Below are 15629 nucleotides of genomic sequence, written 5' to 3'. Positions count from 1 at the left end.
TGAAAAACATGAGCCCAGCTTTCCCAGCAGCCTGACTTGAGCTTAAGAGAGAAGTAAGCAGAAACGATCCACCAAGAACTCTCGGCCAGCCATGATGGGGGAGCTGGCTGGACAGCACGGCTGAGTCTTTCTTAGCTCTGAAATACTTTTTCCAAACCAATACCAAAAAAGGTTTGTTTCTAGGTCAAGACCTCAGCACTAAATTTTAACCAGGAGCTGACAGTCAGATTTTAACACAGCCGTAAAATGGATTCACAGTAGAAGCTCAGGCATTCTTTTTCTAATTAGAAAACAGTCCCCGAGCCTCGTGCATTTAAAGGTGAAAGCTATTTTTGACATAAAAGTTAGCACGTAGTTCCTGTGTCACCCTTCAGTTGCTGTTCTGGGAGCTGTGAGTGAGAGATCAAGGATAAGCAGCAAGCATAAACATGATGCATTCAGTAATAGGTAGAAAGGGACTTAGTTTAAGTTTTCCTCTGCCTGACAATAATGCGAGGAGATGATTTATTTTTACACTTACTATTTATCCTAAGCAGCACTGGTTAGAAGGTCCACATAAGCACTAAGAAAGAAACAGATCTGAAAGGCATTTACAAATGTGAAGTGCTTTTAATAGCTGCCTTTTGAAATACTGTTAAATCTGTTTGTGAGATGGATAGTCTAAGGCACCGAAGAAGCAAGGCAGTTTGCAGAATGACTCTGCACTGAACAACTGTGGTCTGCTCTTCAAGAACTCAGCTCCCATATAGGGATCCTAGGCAGTAGGGTTAAAAACAAACCGAATATGCGATGCTTTCAGAAACCTGGCTGTTCTTTACATGCAATTTTTCCCTCTTTATTTGCTGAGAATCTAACAGCCTTGAATGTTTTCAGCAGTTTTCAAAACATGTATCAGTGACCATTTCTAAAATAAAAGTAAGCGAAGAGCGAACAGAAATACAAAGGCTTATCGGCACCATTAATGCCACACGCTAATCCCCACAAGCCCCTGCCCCTTTATGTAACGTGGGATTGTTTCAGCAAAAACAGCTTACTGCTCTTTGGTGTTTTTCTTTAAACCTCTGTGGGATAAATGCAGACATCAGATACCTTCTTCTGACACTGAAACCCTTCTTCTGACCCTCGTTGTAAGAGGGGAAAAATGCAATGGGAAACAAAATTTAACTCGCGCAAGGAGAATACCGCACGTGCGTTCTTCTCTCTTGCCTGTGATCTACCTTTGACTGAAGAAAAAGCTTGCCAACTTACATCGCTCAGGTGTAACTCCCCAACAAGAGGAAGACACAGAAGGCCCACCCCTCATCTCTCCTCAGCCCAAACACGCCCTGAAGGTTGTGGGGACTCCAAGCAATGAAGAGTGGCCTCGGGAAGGCCACAGGCACAGCCTGGTGGCAGCTCTGGCAGCCGTGCCGCGGTACTTACTTCCTGCTGGCCCACTTCCCCGGAAGCGTCCAGCCAGCACCAAAGCGTCACCGCAGCTCTCCATGTGCAGAGGTGTTTTCGTGTCACTGAGCTGACTGCTCTGCCCTTCCGCAGCACAAATCCTTCCAAAGCAAAATTCGGTTTTATAAAACTTGCGGTCAGTGCTAAGCCGTTACCCGAATACCGAATGCTTATAAAAATGTCAGAAGGAAAAAAAAAAAACCAAAACCCTTTTGAACCACTTGCAATCGGAGACCTGAATGGACTCGATGTAATAACCAACTGAAATCAACAGAAGCGATCTGCTTCCCTGGGCGTTGGACGAGATCCAGCTTAAAAGTTTCCGTGAAATAAACTAGGCTAAGCGCATCAGCTGCACAGAAACGCTCGGTGTAACGGGAGCATCTGTTCTTCACATCTACGGTTTTCTGAGAGCCTTCATTTCCCATTGCCGAGGGGACACGAGTTGCCACACCAATCGCTCGCGCTGCTGTGGCCACGCGTGCCTCCCGCCTGCAGCCGTCGGTGCTGCGGGCGAACCATTATCACAAGGCACAGGGTACAGGCTACTTGACCAGGCGGCTTCGGTTTGTCAGAAAACAGCTTGATGTATTTCGTATGATGGTATTACAAGTGAAATTAATGTCTGCATTGAGACAGCTGAGGAGCACACCTCGGAACCAGTTATGCACAGTACAAAGCAAATGTTTACCCAAGTACGAATGAAACAGGTTGACAATTAGCTAATGCAGCTTTGTGGACATAAACCAGGTACATTTGAGCAGAACCAACATAAAATAAAAAGGAAACAGCCCTTTTCCTATCCAGTGCTAAGAGCACCGCGGTGAGTGGTTGGGGAAGTCTCTGGTACATTGAAAAATTTCCGTGCCAGTGTTTAATGTGTTTATTCTACTGCTACTCTGCCGGGATAAAAGTAACACCAGCAGGGCACGCTGGCGGGACGATGGATCCCCTGTCAATACTATAGTAATTGACAACATACAATTAAGTCTCACACCTGTTTATTGTAAGTAATTCATAGATAACCACTTCTAGTACACATTTTCACATTGGCTTTTAATGCTTTTGTTTTTCAAGCTCAGGGACACCCAAACTTCATCTAAGGGTCATCTCTGCAGTTTACCCAGATCCAGAATGCCATACCTACTACGTAAAACTGGTGCAAGATGGTATCACTGCGGTGGGTAACAGAGATGGCTTGGAAACTACACAACCCAACATGCAAGGCCCATCAGCACGGGCTGCTCTACACTAAGGGAGGAAGATTTTTTGCTGGGGTGCATTCAACTCACATGCCTCATGTTGGCCGTATCAGCCTAAGTCATGCAGCTGTCTGCACGCAACGCTCTACACAGTGCAAAAACGAAGACGTCTATACATCTGGAGTAAGAACAGTGGTAACAAAGTCATAGCTACATATTCTTCTCTACATTTTTGTTTATTGAGACAAACTAATTAAAAGGCACAAACATAGGGCATATGTTTACATGGACATTATAACAAACATATACATTAAAAGTGTAGGAATGTGTTTCCTTTCTGCTAAACAGAAAGTTCCTAAGCTTTTATATATACAAAAGTTGTACAATTTGATGTCCTAAAGTACAAAAGATCATTTATAAAATTATTTTACACTAAGCTCTATTTTTTTTTTTTGTTGTTTTTGTTTTACTATGTAGTCCAAGCCCCTAGAACAGTTTCACGTAATGATACAGATACCTGTCACCTGACCCAGAAGTCTGGCAATCACTGCTTGTACTGACACGGCAGGGTAGAACGGAAGCAGTCCATTTTGACTAGTCAGTCCTGCTAGCACTCTGTGAAAATGCGCACACGCTAATCTCCATAGCTTTCAGCTTCATTAAAATAAAAACATCTCAACTCATGATTTTTTTTTCTTTTTTTTTTTTTTTTAATGTAGAGTCTTGGTTTTAGGGTGGGTTTTTTTTTGTTTTTTTTTTTTAAACAAAGTTTTAAAAATGTGAATATGTGACATGATAGTCTAAAAAGTATATCTGTTTCCCTAGACTTTGCTTTCTACGTTATGTACAGATAAACAGGTTAAGAAATAAAAAGCACATGTAGCTTAAACATGTGTGACCATTTGTAGAGAAGTTCTGGGCTAGATAGTTCAGGCCATCACCCCAGAACTCCCACAAATTGATAGAAATGTGTTAACACAATAGAAGAATAACGTAAAAATGATGATGTTTGCAAATATTTACAAAGTTGAACAGATTTGCACAACACTTGATTAAGAAATAGGGGAGAAATTAAAAGATGCTCTCTGCTTGTCCTGAAGGGGCATCCTACCTAGTTAGTGGTTAGAATAAAAACTGTATACAATTTAATATAAGACAAAACTTCTAGTGAACAACTAACACGTCTGTCCCCTGCTGTAACACCAGCAGGTTCTGATTGGGAGGCAGAGGGCATAAAAATCACACCCAGTGCCTCCAGAATCTTCCAGCTTAAAGCAATGTTTCTTAAGTTTCAAAGCACTCCTTTTGCTCCTAGGTAAGAGTCCCATAGGGGTCTGACTGTTCAGAGACCATGCTTACATACATTTCGACTCCTCTTCTGTCAGCCACGGCTGTTTCTCGCCAAACAATAACAGTTTGTTTTTTTTAAAAATGTTGACTACAATGCTATATTCCCTTAGGGTAATATGTTGGGTAATATTTACATCTCCAAATATCAGGTCACAATCCCTATTATATGTTGAAGTTAGAATGATAAGTTATCATATGCTTTGCATATCAGAGCTGGTATCACCTTTCCCATAGGGAATGCTGCCTGAAATTATCATATTCCCAAAGGTAAAATGCATATTTCATCCAAAATGCATTTTTTTTTAAATGACAACATTGTAATTCATTTACTCATTAAAAAAAAAAAACAAAAACAAAAACAAAACAAAACAAAAAAAAAAAACATCAACACAGACAAAGATTCTACACTAGCCCAAAAAAATGGACCTAAGGACTGGCAAGTTACAGTTAGCCATCTGCCCTCTTAACAATACAAAGGGGGTCTTCGCTAGTGTTTAGATTAAAATAATTTTCTAAGTTATTTGGGGGATAAAACATAGACCTGGTTTTTAATGACTTCCTTAAAAAAAAAACAACGAAAAACCTCTGGCAAATACGTATCTGCTCTAATTCGTCATCAGTCAGCTAAAAGGTAAAACTCACGTTAAATGAAGTGCTCCAGTGAAACTCAAGATTGAACCACACGAGCCAAATCAACAGGGGAAGATGCTACTACGCTCTCTGACGGTGCGTGTTACCACGGTGCCTTAGATTGAATTTATTATTAATTTAAAAAAAAAAAAGGGGGGAGGAGGGGGAGGGGAAAAAGAAGAACAAAAAACAAACAAAACCAAAACAAAACAAGCAAACAAACCCCAAAAAAGAACTGCTGGTAAGGATTCCATTTCAATCCTTTTAATACTGTTGAGAAATTCTTTACCAGGGAGGAGACGTGGGCAAGGCCTGGGGCAGGAAAGGCATGCTCTCTACTGGTCTCATCGCTATATTTAAGGGACCAGCTAACGTCATCGGTGTGGGGAGGTTCATGGGAGACGTGATAGTGACTGGGTGCGCTATATTCACTGGAGCGGTTACTGGGGTGGGAAGATTGACTGGTGTGGTGAGCGTTAATGGAGATGTCATGGATAATGGACTTGTTATAGTTACAGGATGCCCTAGGTTCATCGGACTGGATATATTAACTGCACTTGATACATTTACTGGACTTCTCATGCTCATTGCAGCTGCCACTGTGACTGGGTTTGTGATAGTCCCAGAAGCCACAGAGGACGTTATATTGAATGGAGTAGTAAGAGTCACAGGCGTAGTAGCAGCAGTGGAGGTTTGGCACAAGTTAGCAGCTTCTAAAAATGAGACATAAAAAGACAAAAAGTTTTTAACACATAAAAAACCATGGACGAGATTTAAAAACAAAAACAAAAACAAAAATCAAACAAGTACAGGTACAAATTCTGGAATCATTTTCTGTTAGGAATTATTATTAAGTTAAAACTGTTAACATTCTATAGCCTACAAGAAATACAAACTCTCATGCACTTCATTTCAGTATTTTTTCCTGGGAAATCAAACGAGGTTGTCTCATAAAGAGGGTTTCGATGTTCATAAAAACAGAATCGTACAATCAAAAAATCCTCCCGAGAGGAACATTATAAATAGAGGAGAGAGTGTACATACCGAATGGTACGTACTCTATAGCCTTCTCAAAGGTGAACTGACATTCTGTGAAGGTTTTAAAAAGTCGTTATTAGGGACTGATAAGCAAAGCTCATTGCAATATTTACCTGCTTACTTCAGACTTAATGATTTCTACTAAGCTGTTCCACCGATCGCGGCACTTCTACTGAGCCATTTCCAAGGCTACCCAGTCCGGAGAGCCTCCAACCCCACCGCCTCCTCAGCTCTCACACAAGCTACCGCCCCGCACCAAGGTCTGCGTTACTCTGTTTGGCAGCAAGCAGGAATTAAGCGCCAGGCAAGGAAGAGCCAGGAGGCCAGTGCCCGGCGCTGGGCACTGCCGGGCTGCAGCACGGGGATCGCTGGGCATCAGCACCACCTGCCGGCTGCCCACATTAGGAGGCTCCAAAAACAGAAGCGAGCCGATGGCCGTGGGTGAAGGAAGGGGGTGGCTGCTAGAGAAACCGACAAAAATATATTCTAGGTCAAGGTTACAGCACGTCTAAGCCGTGTCTTATTCCACATTTGTAGGGTAGGACACCAAGCTCAGTCTACACCCACGTGTCAGGAGGCAAGCCAGGAGCAAAGAGTCCACTCTTGCCACTCGGGCAATACAAATGTACCAAGACAGAGTTAACTTTGAAAGCAACATTAGCCCCATTCAAGGGTTACTGTTGGTTCTTCAAAGTCCATATCTAGGAGGGGTGGGAGGGAAGGGAAAAAGAGTAAAAAAAAACAAACAAAAAAAAATTTGTGAAAATAAATAGCATTAGACTAAAAAAAATCCCATATATTGTTGCAAAGCCAATGTAACAGGTGGCACTAGCGCAGGAGAACTGGCATGAGAAGAGCAGCACATAGGCATGACACTGGCTGGCCTAGCTTCGCCCTCCAAGCGCAGTAACACACAAAGAAAACAGCCCACCCGTGCCCCTTCCCCAGCTCAGTTAATTAAACAACTATCATCCATCTCACAATATTTCTTCCCACCCTCCTCCCCCACCCACCAGTCTGCCCAAAAGCAGATTCTGTTACAGCATACTCATAATGGCAATAAGAAAGGGAGGGAAAGGAAACAAGACATAGGAAGGAACAGGCAGAAGAAGGTTACTCTGATTTTCTAAATCCAGCACCCCTTTGCTTTATCCACTTAGCGGCCTGACCATATTTAATGCCTGCTATTGCTACGTTTTAACATGAATAAGCTGTTTCTAAACTGTCAAATCATAGGATTCAACTCAATTGGAATAAGAGTGAAGGAGAAAGGAGCTAGCAGCCTAATACACAAATATGACCTAGAAAAGAGTGAAGAAACTGAAAGGAAGTTTAGGAGAAAAAGAAAAAAAGGTGAGTTGAGAACATTTATTACTAAAAACAGCCAGTGAAAAGCAGTAAGTGGTTACTAAGAATTTCTTCTAAAACATGTAATCTACAAGAGTCAATGACAGGCATTAGAAAGCAAACTGTTGCAAAAAGAATAAGCTGGCAGTAGCAGGAAGCTTTGAACTATTGTACACCAAACAAGACACTAAGCTGAAGCAATCTATTCTCAACAAAGCTGACGCACTGACCAACAAAAGGAAGCTATTCAAGTTGGTGACAGTGGGACAGGCACGTGTAAGCTGGGTGCTAGCAATAATGAAAAGCACTATCATATATCAGTTAATTTTGTAATTAAAAAAAAAAAAAGAGATGGAAGAGTAAGTTCCATGAGTTCCAGAAAACTTCATGCAATACAATCAAGCTATGGATAAAGTGAAATGAATAAGTCAGGAGAGAAAGGCTGGACGGGACGCAGAAAGCATTCACATGCAAGCTGACGATGATGCAAAGACGGAGGTGTTGCATGTGTGTATATATATACATATAAATATATATATGCACACAAGTTAACAACTGGTAAATATACATAAACACAGCTCAAAACCACATGCAAGTCGAAAAACACACTCTTGCCTTGGAGCAGATACAAACATCCCTTTGTAATTGATGACTGCTACATACACATTTAAGCACAGAGACCAATGGGAAGTAAGCAATAAGAGATGGTTTACGAGCTTAATTTTGGTAATGATATCCTCCTGCTCATTTTCAGCTGTACCTTCTAACTTTGAGAATGGAATTCTCATCTACCACTCTTTTCTGACTCCTTAAACTCCCTATATAACCATAAACTCCACTATCTTATAAAACCAAGACGGTAAGTATTGTTCCATTTTACCTTTCTTCCTTGCTTTGACGGCCTCTTCCCACAATCTCAAGGTCTCTACCTGCTTTCCAGGCCAACTTGTTACATGCTGCTGCTGCTGCTGTTGCTGCTGCTGTTGTTGCTGTTGCTGCTGCTGCTGTTGCTGTTGTTGTTGTTGTTGTTGCTGCTGCTGCTGCTGTTGCTGCTGCTGCTGCTGCTTCTGATTGCTGGTCTCTTCACTCATGCATGCTATGCCAATTAAGTAAGAACACAAATTCACCTTGAAAAGTTACTCTGTTTTCTGCTGAGACGACAAAGGTTTCTTCCAAAAAGAGTGTGGAATCTCGCAGGATTCCAGGAGCAAAAAATCACAGAGGTGCTTAAAACCATATAATTAATTCTCTCTATTATAAAAGTACTTTTCCAACATTTAAAACAAAATGCAAACCAGGAACATCTGTTTTTTTTCTGCCAAAAATGAACCTCCTTTCCCATTATTTTATTTGTATTTTAGGAAGACTGAAATAAAAGACCACAGCAAGTCTCTAGAACTCAAAAGCTGGTTAGCGGGTTCCAGTTTTTTTAAACTTCAGTTCCATTTTTTTTCCTAAAGGCCTTTTTACTTTTTATTCCAAGCATGACTTCAAATTTTCAGTTTACCTTCACATCACAGAACAGCACGTTACTTCCCCCTGGCCACATTACAGCTCATCATTTCCACCTCTACCAACTGCTGTAAATGCCTCGGATGAACTGGCTTAGCACCGCTGAACTGACTTACAAAGCCAGAGCTGCAACCCTACACCTCGAAAAATATCTCACATCCAAATTTCCAAGCTCAACAATCAGGCATTTTAGACATTCCCAACAGCACAGTCTAGCAGCAAACCAATTGCACATATGCCAATTTCTTGAGCTACAGAAGAACCTGTTATGAAATATCTATTTTTAATAGGTGTGAATACCCACAGAGATGGGTATGTTCTTGCATTTTAATGTAATCAAAGGCAATTCCCTTTGCAAACACATTGGTATTAGAAATGCTTTTAAAACGTTCACCTACTTTTATTGATGCCTTGTTTACAGGTATTACAGTTGATACTTTGGCTCTGCCCGTGTGTCTTTAAGTGGCTGGTGATATATGCTGCACTCAGAAGTTTACCACAGATATTACACGATACCTTTCCTTCATGGCGCACCATGTGTGTCCGCAGTCTGTCTTTGGTGGCAAAGGCAGCAGTGCACGTCTATATGAAGGACAACAGTTAGACTCCAAGCGCAGGCAGTATCATTACAGTATGAATTGCATGCCCACTGCAAACCTGTTCCACTTTCTAGGTGCAAAAGTGTCTTAGGCATACTAACTACCTCAAGTTTTGCTTCCATTTACAGAGAGACCAAAATCAAGCTGCTGAGCAGAGCTCAGCGTTACCCAGGAGCTTCATGGAAGTTGGCTTCAGAGACAACTAGGACAAAAATGGTACTCTCCACTACTTGAGCTGTCCTAAAGCAGTGGGTTGCCTTACCTGACAAAGCAAGAGGTGGCTTACAAGAACCCACCTACAACAGGCACAGTTGGTACCTGATACCATTTTATTACACAAAGCTATATTGTTCAGTTGCCTCTGCTTCCAATCAAATCAGAACAGGGAAACGAAACCTTTTCCTAAAGCCATTCTTTTTACACAAAACTTCCATTTCATACGATGAGTCACCAAAACACAGGTTGGAACATGCAGATATATTCCAAGCAAAACAGTTAATTGTTCAAAGGTATTCAGGTTATTTCTCTTACACTAAGTCACCAACTAACGGCAACGTGCTTTCACGTTCCAGCAAAACAACGCATCCAGAATCAGCTATTGCAGTGCGTTTTTAAGGGATATACTGAGAAACACACTGCACACATGACTGCAGTAACAAGCGCTGAGCTGAGGACACTGTTACAATCCTGCTGCTAAGCTGAGCGCATCATGAAACAGCTCTGTTGTTCTCCAGGAAAGCAAGAAGCCTCTCATCTTCCTGCGGGAGCAGCCCCTGCAGCCTTTCAAACTGCTGCCACGCAGCTGCTAAGTAGTGCAGATGAGACTTTATTCCCCAACTTGCATTCCACAGAAAAGTCCAAGAGCAAATGTGGTTCTGCAACGATTATTCCCCTGAGATTCTAACTATACAATGATATATTGTTCTTAATAAATAATGGTAGCCCTTACTTGGCATTTGAAGGGTCTCTCTGTTGAGTGAACATGTTTAACGTGACAGCTTAAATGATCAGGCCTGCAAAAAGAGAGGAACAGGAAAGAAAACGCGCACTGTTACAAATACATAGCAATGATGTGCCGGCTAACAGTAATGAGCAGCGTGCCGCAGCCCCCTGCAGCCCACCCCCCCCACCTACACACTGACTTCTAGCTGCAGTAATGCAGAGGAGCCCCAACCCGCAGGGTAAAACTTAGTTCTTCTTACACACCCAGAATGGGCAGCACCTCGTGTGAAGGTGACAGACCAACAGCCCTAGGGCACACCTTGCTGAGGGGCAGGGCGACAGCAACACCAACGTGTCCAAGGTCAGGAAACCATGTCAAAACATTGTCACTAAAAGCGACGGCTCGCTGCCCGCCCGCGCCCCGGAGCTGAGCACGGCTCTTTGTCCCCTTGCCCCTCTCCCACCCCTCGCTACCACAGCTTAACCCCTCTTGGTTATGAAAAGCCAATACTTGAGCTCGCCTGGGGTTTTCTACATGGTACCTCGAGAAGCCTTTTCCACAAACACCACAGGTGTACGGTTTCGTGATGCCACCCTCGTGAGACCTCACGTGGTAGGTCATGCGATCCTTTCTCTTGAAGCGCTGATTGCAAATCGGACATTCGAAGGGTTTTTCATCCGAGTGGGACAGCTTGTGCCGGTTGAGGTGGTACACGTCCCTGAAGGCCTTCCCGCACATCTCGCAGGCGTGGTTCTTCTTGACGGGTTTGCTGGGCTTCTTCACCGTCTGCGTCACTGCCATGGCCGTGGCACCGGCGCTGCTGCTGGGGTTGGTGGCGGAGGAAGACGTAGTGACCGTGGACAGGATGCCCGCGATGGTGGACACCAAGGAGCTTCGGCTGTTGTCACCGGCGATGGTGGAGATAAGGGGCACCATTGTGGTGGGAGTTTTCTTTGGCCGTGACACCAATTTTATCCCCGTGTGGCAGGACTCGTGGCGCCTCAAATGGTAGCTGTCCCTGAAAGCCTTGCTGCAGTAAGTGCACACAAAGGAGGTTTTAGGTTTTTCCTTTTTAATCCCAACAATAGCATCCTTTAATGTTTCTGGTGCGGGCTGAGGTTTCTGCGTTATCGGTAAGGGCAGAATCGGCTTCTGATCGGGTGGCTCTACAGCAGAGCTCAGGAGAGGCAACAAGCTGTTCTGCGCTGCCTGCTGTTGGTGATGGGAGGCTTCGTGTGCCTGAAACCAAACAGTCACACTTAAGTTCCAGGGAGGGCCGCTCCCTCTGACCCGGTGAGAACATTTACACACTACAGGAAAGCAAATGTTAGACCGAAGGCCGGCGAAGCGCCGACCAGAGGAGGTTACGTAAGTTTGGTTTCGAACAGGGTAACTCATACGCGCTTCGAATGCAGACACAGCGCAGAGTCTGCGGTGAGCGAGCGCAGCAAGGCACACACCGGAGCAATCAAATCGTTATTAAGTTTCCGGAGGGCAACATTTCTTGTGGAAAACAACGAGGCGCCCGTCAGATCTTTTACTGCCATATCGCTTGATCTTTACATAGCAGATAACTCGTTTTACTAAAGATCGTATCAGGTGCCCCAGCAGGACTATCTTTGGAGCTTCTGAGCGCACCGTCGGAGTTGCAAAATCCCGCCCCACCTTCCCACTTACACCCAGCTCGCTGCGCGCCGGGGATTAGGCTGCAGCTGCCCGGAGCCGAGCTGAGATAACCCATCCTGTGCAAACAACGCGTTCATACCAGCGCGCGAGCACTGCAACCACAGCAACCCGGCCCGGAGCTGCACAACCCGGCAGCGCCCGCACGCTGCCCACCGCCCCGCACAGCTGGGAACTATCGGGGACCGGAGACTGCGCAGGGCACGGGCACGGGGAGAGCTCGAGGCTGAAGGAAAGCAGCGCCCGGCGGCCGTGAGGGACGGAAGGCAGAGGGGCACTCGGCACTGTGCCATGGCAGGCGGCCCTCGGCCGAGCCGCAGCCCCCGTGCACCCAGTGCTGTTCATCCTAAGGCAGAAAACACCAGCATTAAACCTCACCCATCCGACGGGGACAAAGCCCGAGCAGATACAAATTTAAAGTGGTTTAGAAACCACACAGAGCAATTCAGCCTAATGGAGCATTAAAATAAATCACTCTAGCACCTTAAGCCAGTTTAAGCGCATCTGTATTCAAGATGCATCTCGGTCTCATCAGAGCAGTTTCAGATCAGCCTGGGCATTAGCAGTTTGCCCGGTCTGAAGGCGAGCCTGGGGAACTCGCACTTGGCGTGAGCTCAGTGCCACAGCCCTCTGGGGCTCCTTCCCTACAGCTTTCTTCCCGAAGCAACACGCGATGCTTTCACGACTCAAGGCTGGGCACGGCAGCCCCCATGCATCTGCTTTTGTTTGGCTGTGGACGGACAGCTTTAGAGAGCACAGCCTAGCTAACACTCAGCACACAAATCAAACTCACGGTGCCCTTACGAGAAGGCAGCGTTTCCAGAAGCGCACGGGGCCTTCTCCTGCCGCACACCGTGCTCCCTGCGGGGAGCTCTCGCAGGGAACCCCTGGCAGGCAGCACTCCCCGGCAGCGGCTCCCGGCCCTGCACACCCCCGCCCTGCTCCCTGCTCTGCTCACTCCTCGCGGCGCGGGGCCGGCGGCCTTTGGATAAAAGCCACCAGTGGACGCAAACACCGAGCCACGTGGGAAGGAATACGTGCTCCATAACACTCCGAGCCTATCTGACAGGAAAATAGTTTGTGGGTTCGGTACGATAACAGCAGAGCAGACTTGCAGGAACCGTCAGGAGCCAGCACAGCCCACCCGGCCGTGAGAAGCACGGGATGCACCGGGTGCCCGCACGTCACCGCTGCAGCACCGCAAAGAGCGGCGGCAGGGCCGCGTGCAGAGGGATCCCCACAGAGCCAAGCACAGGGCTGTCCCGGCGGCCGCGCTGCCCGACCAGCGCCGCACGCATCCTCACCACCCAGCTCCTGCCCGGCCCGAGGACAGTGCGCATTTCCACCACGGGTTTGCCATGCAATGGGACATCTCCATTGCGTTAAGAAAGGATAGGTGCAACACGCATCGAAAGCGCAATACTAAGCGAGCTGCGTACTCAAATACAACTTTAATTGGAGTAAAAAAAACCTGCCACGTTTAACAGCCAACTTTAAATAAGCATTCACCAACGTTGTTAACTGCAGCAGGAGGCATTTAAGAGCACCTAAGGATAGCTCCCGAGATACGGTTTCAACGGCAGAGCTAGCAGATCGGATAATAGGAGCCCAAATCCTCTGGACCGGGTTCAAACTCGCGCAGTTTATGGTTATTTTTAAGCCTTACAATATCATCCGCGCTCAGAGCACCGAGGCACTCCTTCCCACCGCAGGGACACAGTCGCTGGCCACAGACCAATGTATATTCATAAGGCCGCGTGCTGCGGGGCCGCCGCTTACGTAAGCGCTCCCAGCGCCCGGCCCGGCGAGCAGCGCCGCTTCTTCCCAAGCAGCCCCGGCACACAGCGCTGCCGCCCTTAGGGCCCTTCTCAAAGGAGCAGCTTTTAACCCGGCACCTGCTGCACAGAGGCCTCTCGCAAGGCTGCGCTGCGCGGGCACGGAGCGCTTCGCTCTTCCCAGCGTTAGCGGCACTGCCGCGTTCTGACTGCGCGGGACAGCTCTGGGGCAGAACAGCCCCTTCTGTCAGGAAATCCTCCTTTCCAGGGGGACAGCAAACAAACAGCCTCGGTGACACGGGGCTGCAAGACGCGGCACCGCGAACTTCCAGCGCCAGAGGCAAAGAGATTTTTGCGCTCGAGCCTTAATGTGAAAGCAACAAATTAGCGTGAGTCATATCTCGCATACCCTGTTTGATGGATGAGTCCTCCAACAGGAGCAGATACAACTTTCGCTTTCCGGGCTGATACTCAGAGTGGGTTTCAAAATCACAAGGACGGATCATTCAGGACCGTACCCACTGCGCTAGGAGCCACGCGCCAGCAGAACAGCGCCTGGAGCAGCCCCAGCTCCCCGGGAAGAGCCGCTCCTGCTACAGTCCCACTGCGGGCTGGGGCTGACCCATGGAAACCCTCTCTGGAAACATTTTGCTACAAGTTACAGTTGTAAACTAACTTACATTGCGAGTTAAACCTTCCTTTAGAAACCTGGAAAGTACCTTAATAAAAGTCCCTGAAAAAGAATTGGTGCATGCTTGTTCCATTGTGTTTGTTATTTAACTGACAGCGGGGACGGGGTTAAAAGCTGCTTTCTGTCGCTCATTTGAGCCAACGTGAGAGCGGAAAGAAGAAAAGCCTAAGGATGGAAAGAAGAAAAGAACGGAAAGAAGAGAAGCACTTCACGGTGCTTGTTTCTGCGGGGTGCGTTAGGATGCTCACATCCTAAGTCCTCGGTTTTAACAAAACGACTCCAGAAACAATATGCAGCATTTATTAGGAGGTTGCAGCATTTATTAGGAGGTCTGAAGGCTTTATTATTTGTGGGGGGGAAGAAAAAAAATCGGAGGAAAACTCCCAGGCCAAAGTTGGGTGAGGATGCTTCCAGGCTGCGCATCACGGGGTGCGCCGGGCAAGCGGACTGCTGGCTGCTAACTAAAGCGGCAAAACCCTCCGCTACATCAGAGCGCGTCACCGCTGCTCGAGATCACAGCACCCGCCCGAAAAGCGGCAGCGAGCAGCGAGCGGCCGCACGGACACGCTCCGGGGTACGGCCCGGAGCTCCCGGGGAGCCTGCGGCCGCCCCGCACCGCCCCGCACCGCCCAGGGGCGGCTCTCCCGCAGAACGGCGGCCGAGGGCACGGCGCCGGGAAGAGCTCGGAGCGGGGCGGGCACGGCCCCGCGCACCGCCGGGAGCGCTCTGCCCGGAGGACGATGATGCGCGCGGATTTATTTAATTCCCCTTTTTGCGACGCTGCCGCCGTTATGCGCTTTTATCACCTTTTACGCTTACCAAAGAGCAGGAGGCGGCAAAAAAAAAAAAAAGAAAAAAGAAAAAAAAGAAAAAAAGAAAAAAAAAAACAACAGCGCGGCGTGCGGGAGAGCGGGGATGCGGCTGACAAAGCCCGACCGGGGCTCGGCACCGCGCATCGTCCGCGGCACCGCACCACGGCGGCGCTCCGGGGCCGAGCCCTCCGCGGGCAGCAAGGGGCGAACGGCGGCGGGAGGGCAGCGCTGCTCCCGGTCCCGGTGCCCTCGGAGGCGGCACGCGGCCCGAGCCGGGGCCGGGGGGATTAGCGGCCGTGGCGGAGGCTGCGCCGTGCGCGTCCTTTTGGCGGGGAGCGGGGGGGACGGCGGGGGGAGAAAAACTCGAATAAAGATAAAAATAACAGCGGGAAAGGGGATAATCCGCGTGATAACGGCGGGGCTGCTCCCCCCCCCACCCACACATATACACACACGCACACAACAAAAAAAAAAAAAAAAAAACAAGGGGAAAAAAGGGAAAAAAATAAAGACGGGGAAAAAGTAGCAGGGATAGAGGAGGAGAAAAGGAGAGGAAAGCGGAGGAGAGGAGGGAGGGAGGGAAGGAGGGAAGGAGGGAGGCCAG

The 15629-nt window shown here is 47.3% G+C and overlaps 1 protein-coding gene across 4 annotated transcripts; it reads right to left on the bottom strand.

Annotated features, from left to right (window-relative positions):
• On the bottom strand, window positions 2428-11899 carry VEZF1 (vascular endothelial zinc finger 1). 4 transcript variants are annotated; one of them, XM_021415450.1, is made up of 6 exons: window positions 10606-11477; window positions 10071-10134; window positions 8921-9104; window positions 7891-8106; window positions 5670-5714; window positions 2428-5338 (listed from the first exon to the last, which is right to left on the bottom strand). In XM_021415450.1, the coding sequence occupies exons 1-6, from the start codon at window positions 11460-11462 to the stop codon at window positions 4911-4913; spliced, it is 1794 nt and encodes a 597-aa protein (XP_021271125.1). In that variant the 5' UTR covers window positions 11463-11477; the 3' UTR covers window positions 2428-4910. The 4 variants fall into 4 exon arrangements, with proteins under 4 accessions (XP_021271125.1, XP_021271126.1, XP_021271127.1 ...); XM_021415451.1 differs by lacking the exon at window positions 5670-5714; XM_021415452.1 differs by having other exon boundaries at window positions 5196-5714; window positions 10606-11564.

This window comes from Numida meleagris, chromosome 18 (genome assembly GCF_002078875.1).
Source record: "Numida meleagris isolate 19003 breed g44 Domestic line chromosome 18, NumMel1.0, whole genome shotgun sequence".
Classification (NCBI taxonomy): domain Eukaryota; kingdom Metazoa; phylum Chordata; class Aves; order Galliformes; family Numididae; genus Numida; species Numida meleagris.
The sequence above is the reverse complement of the archived record's forward strand: the minus strand, read 5'-3'. Positions and strand labels throughout refer to the sequence as shown.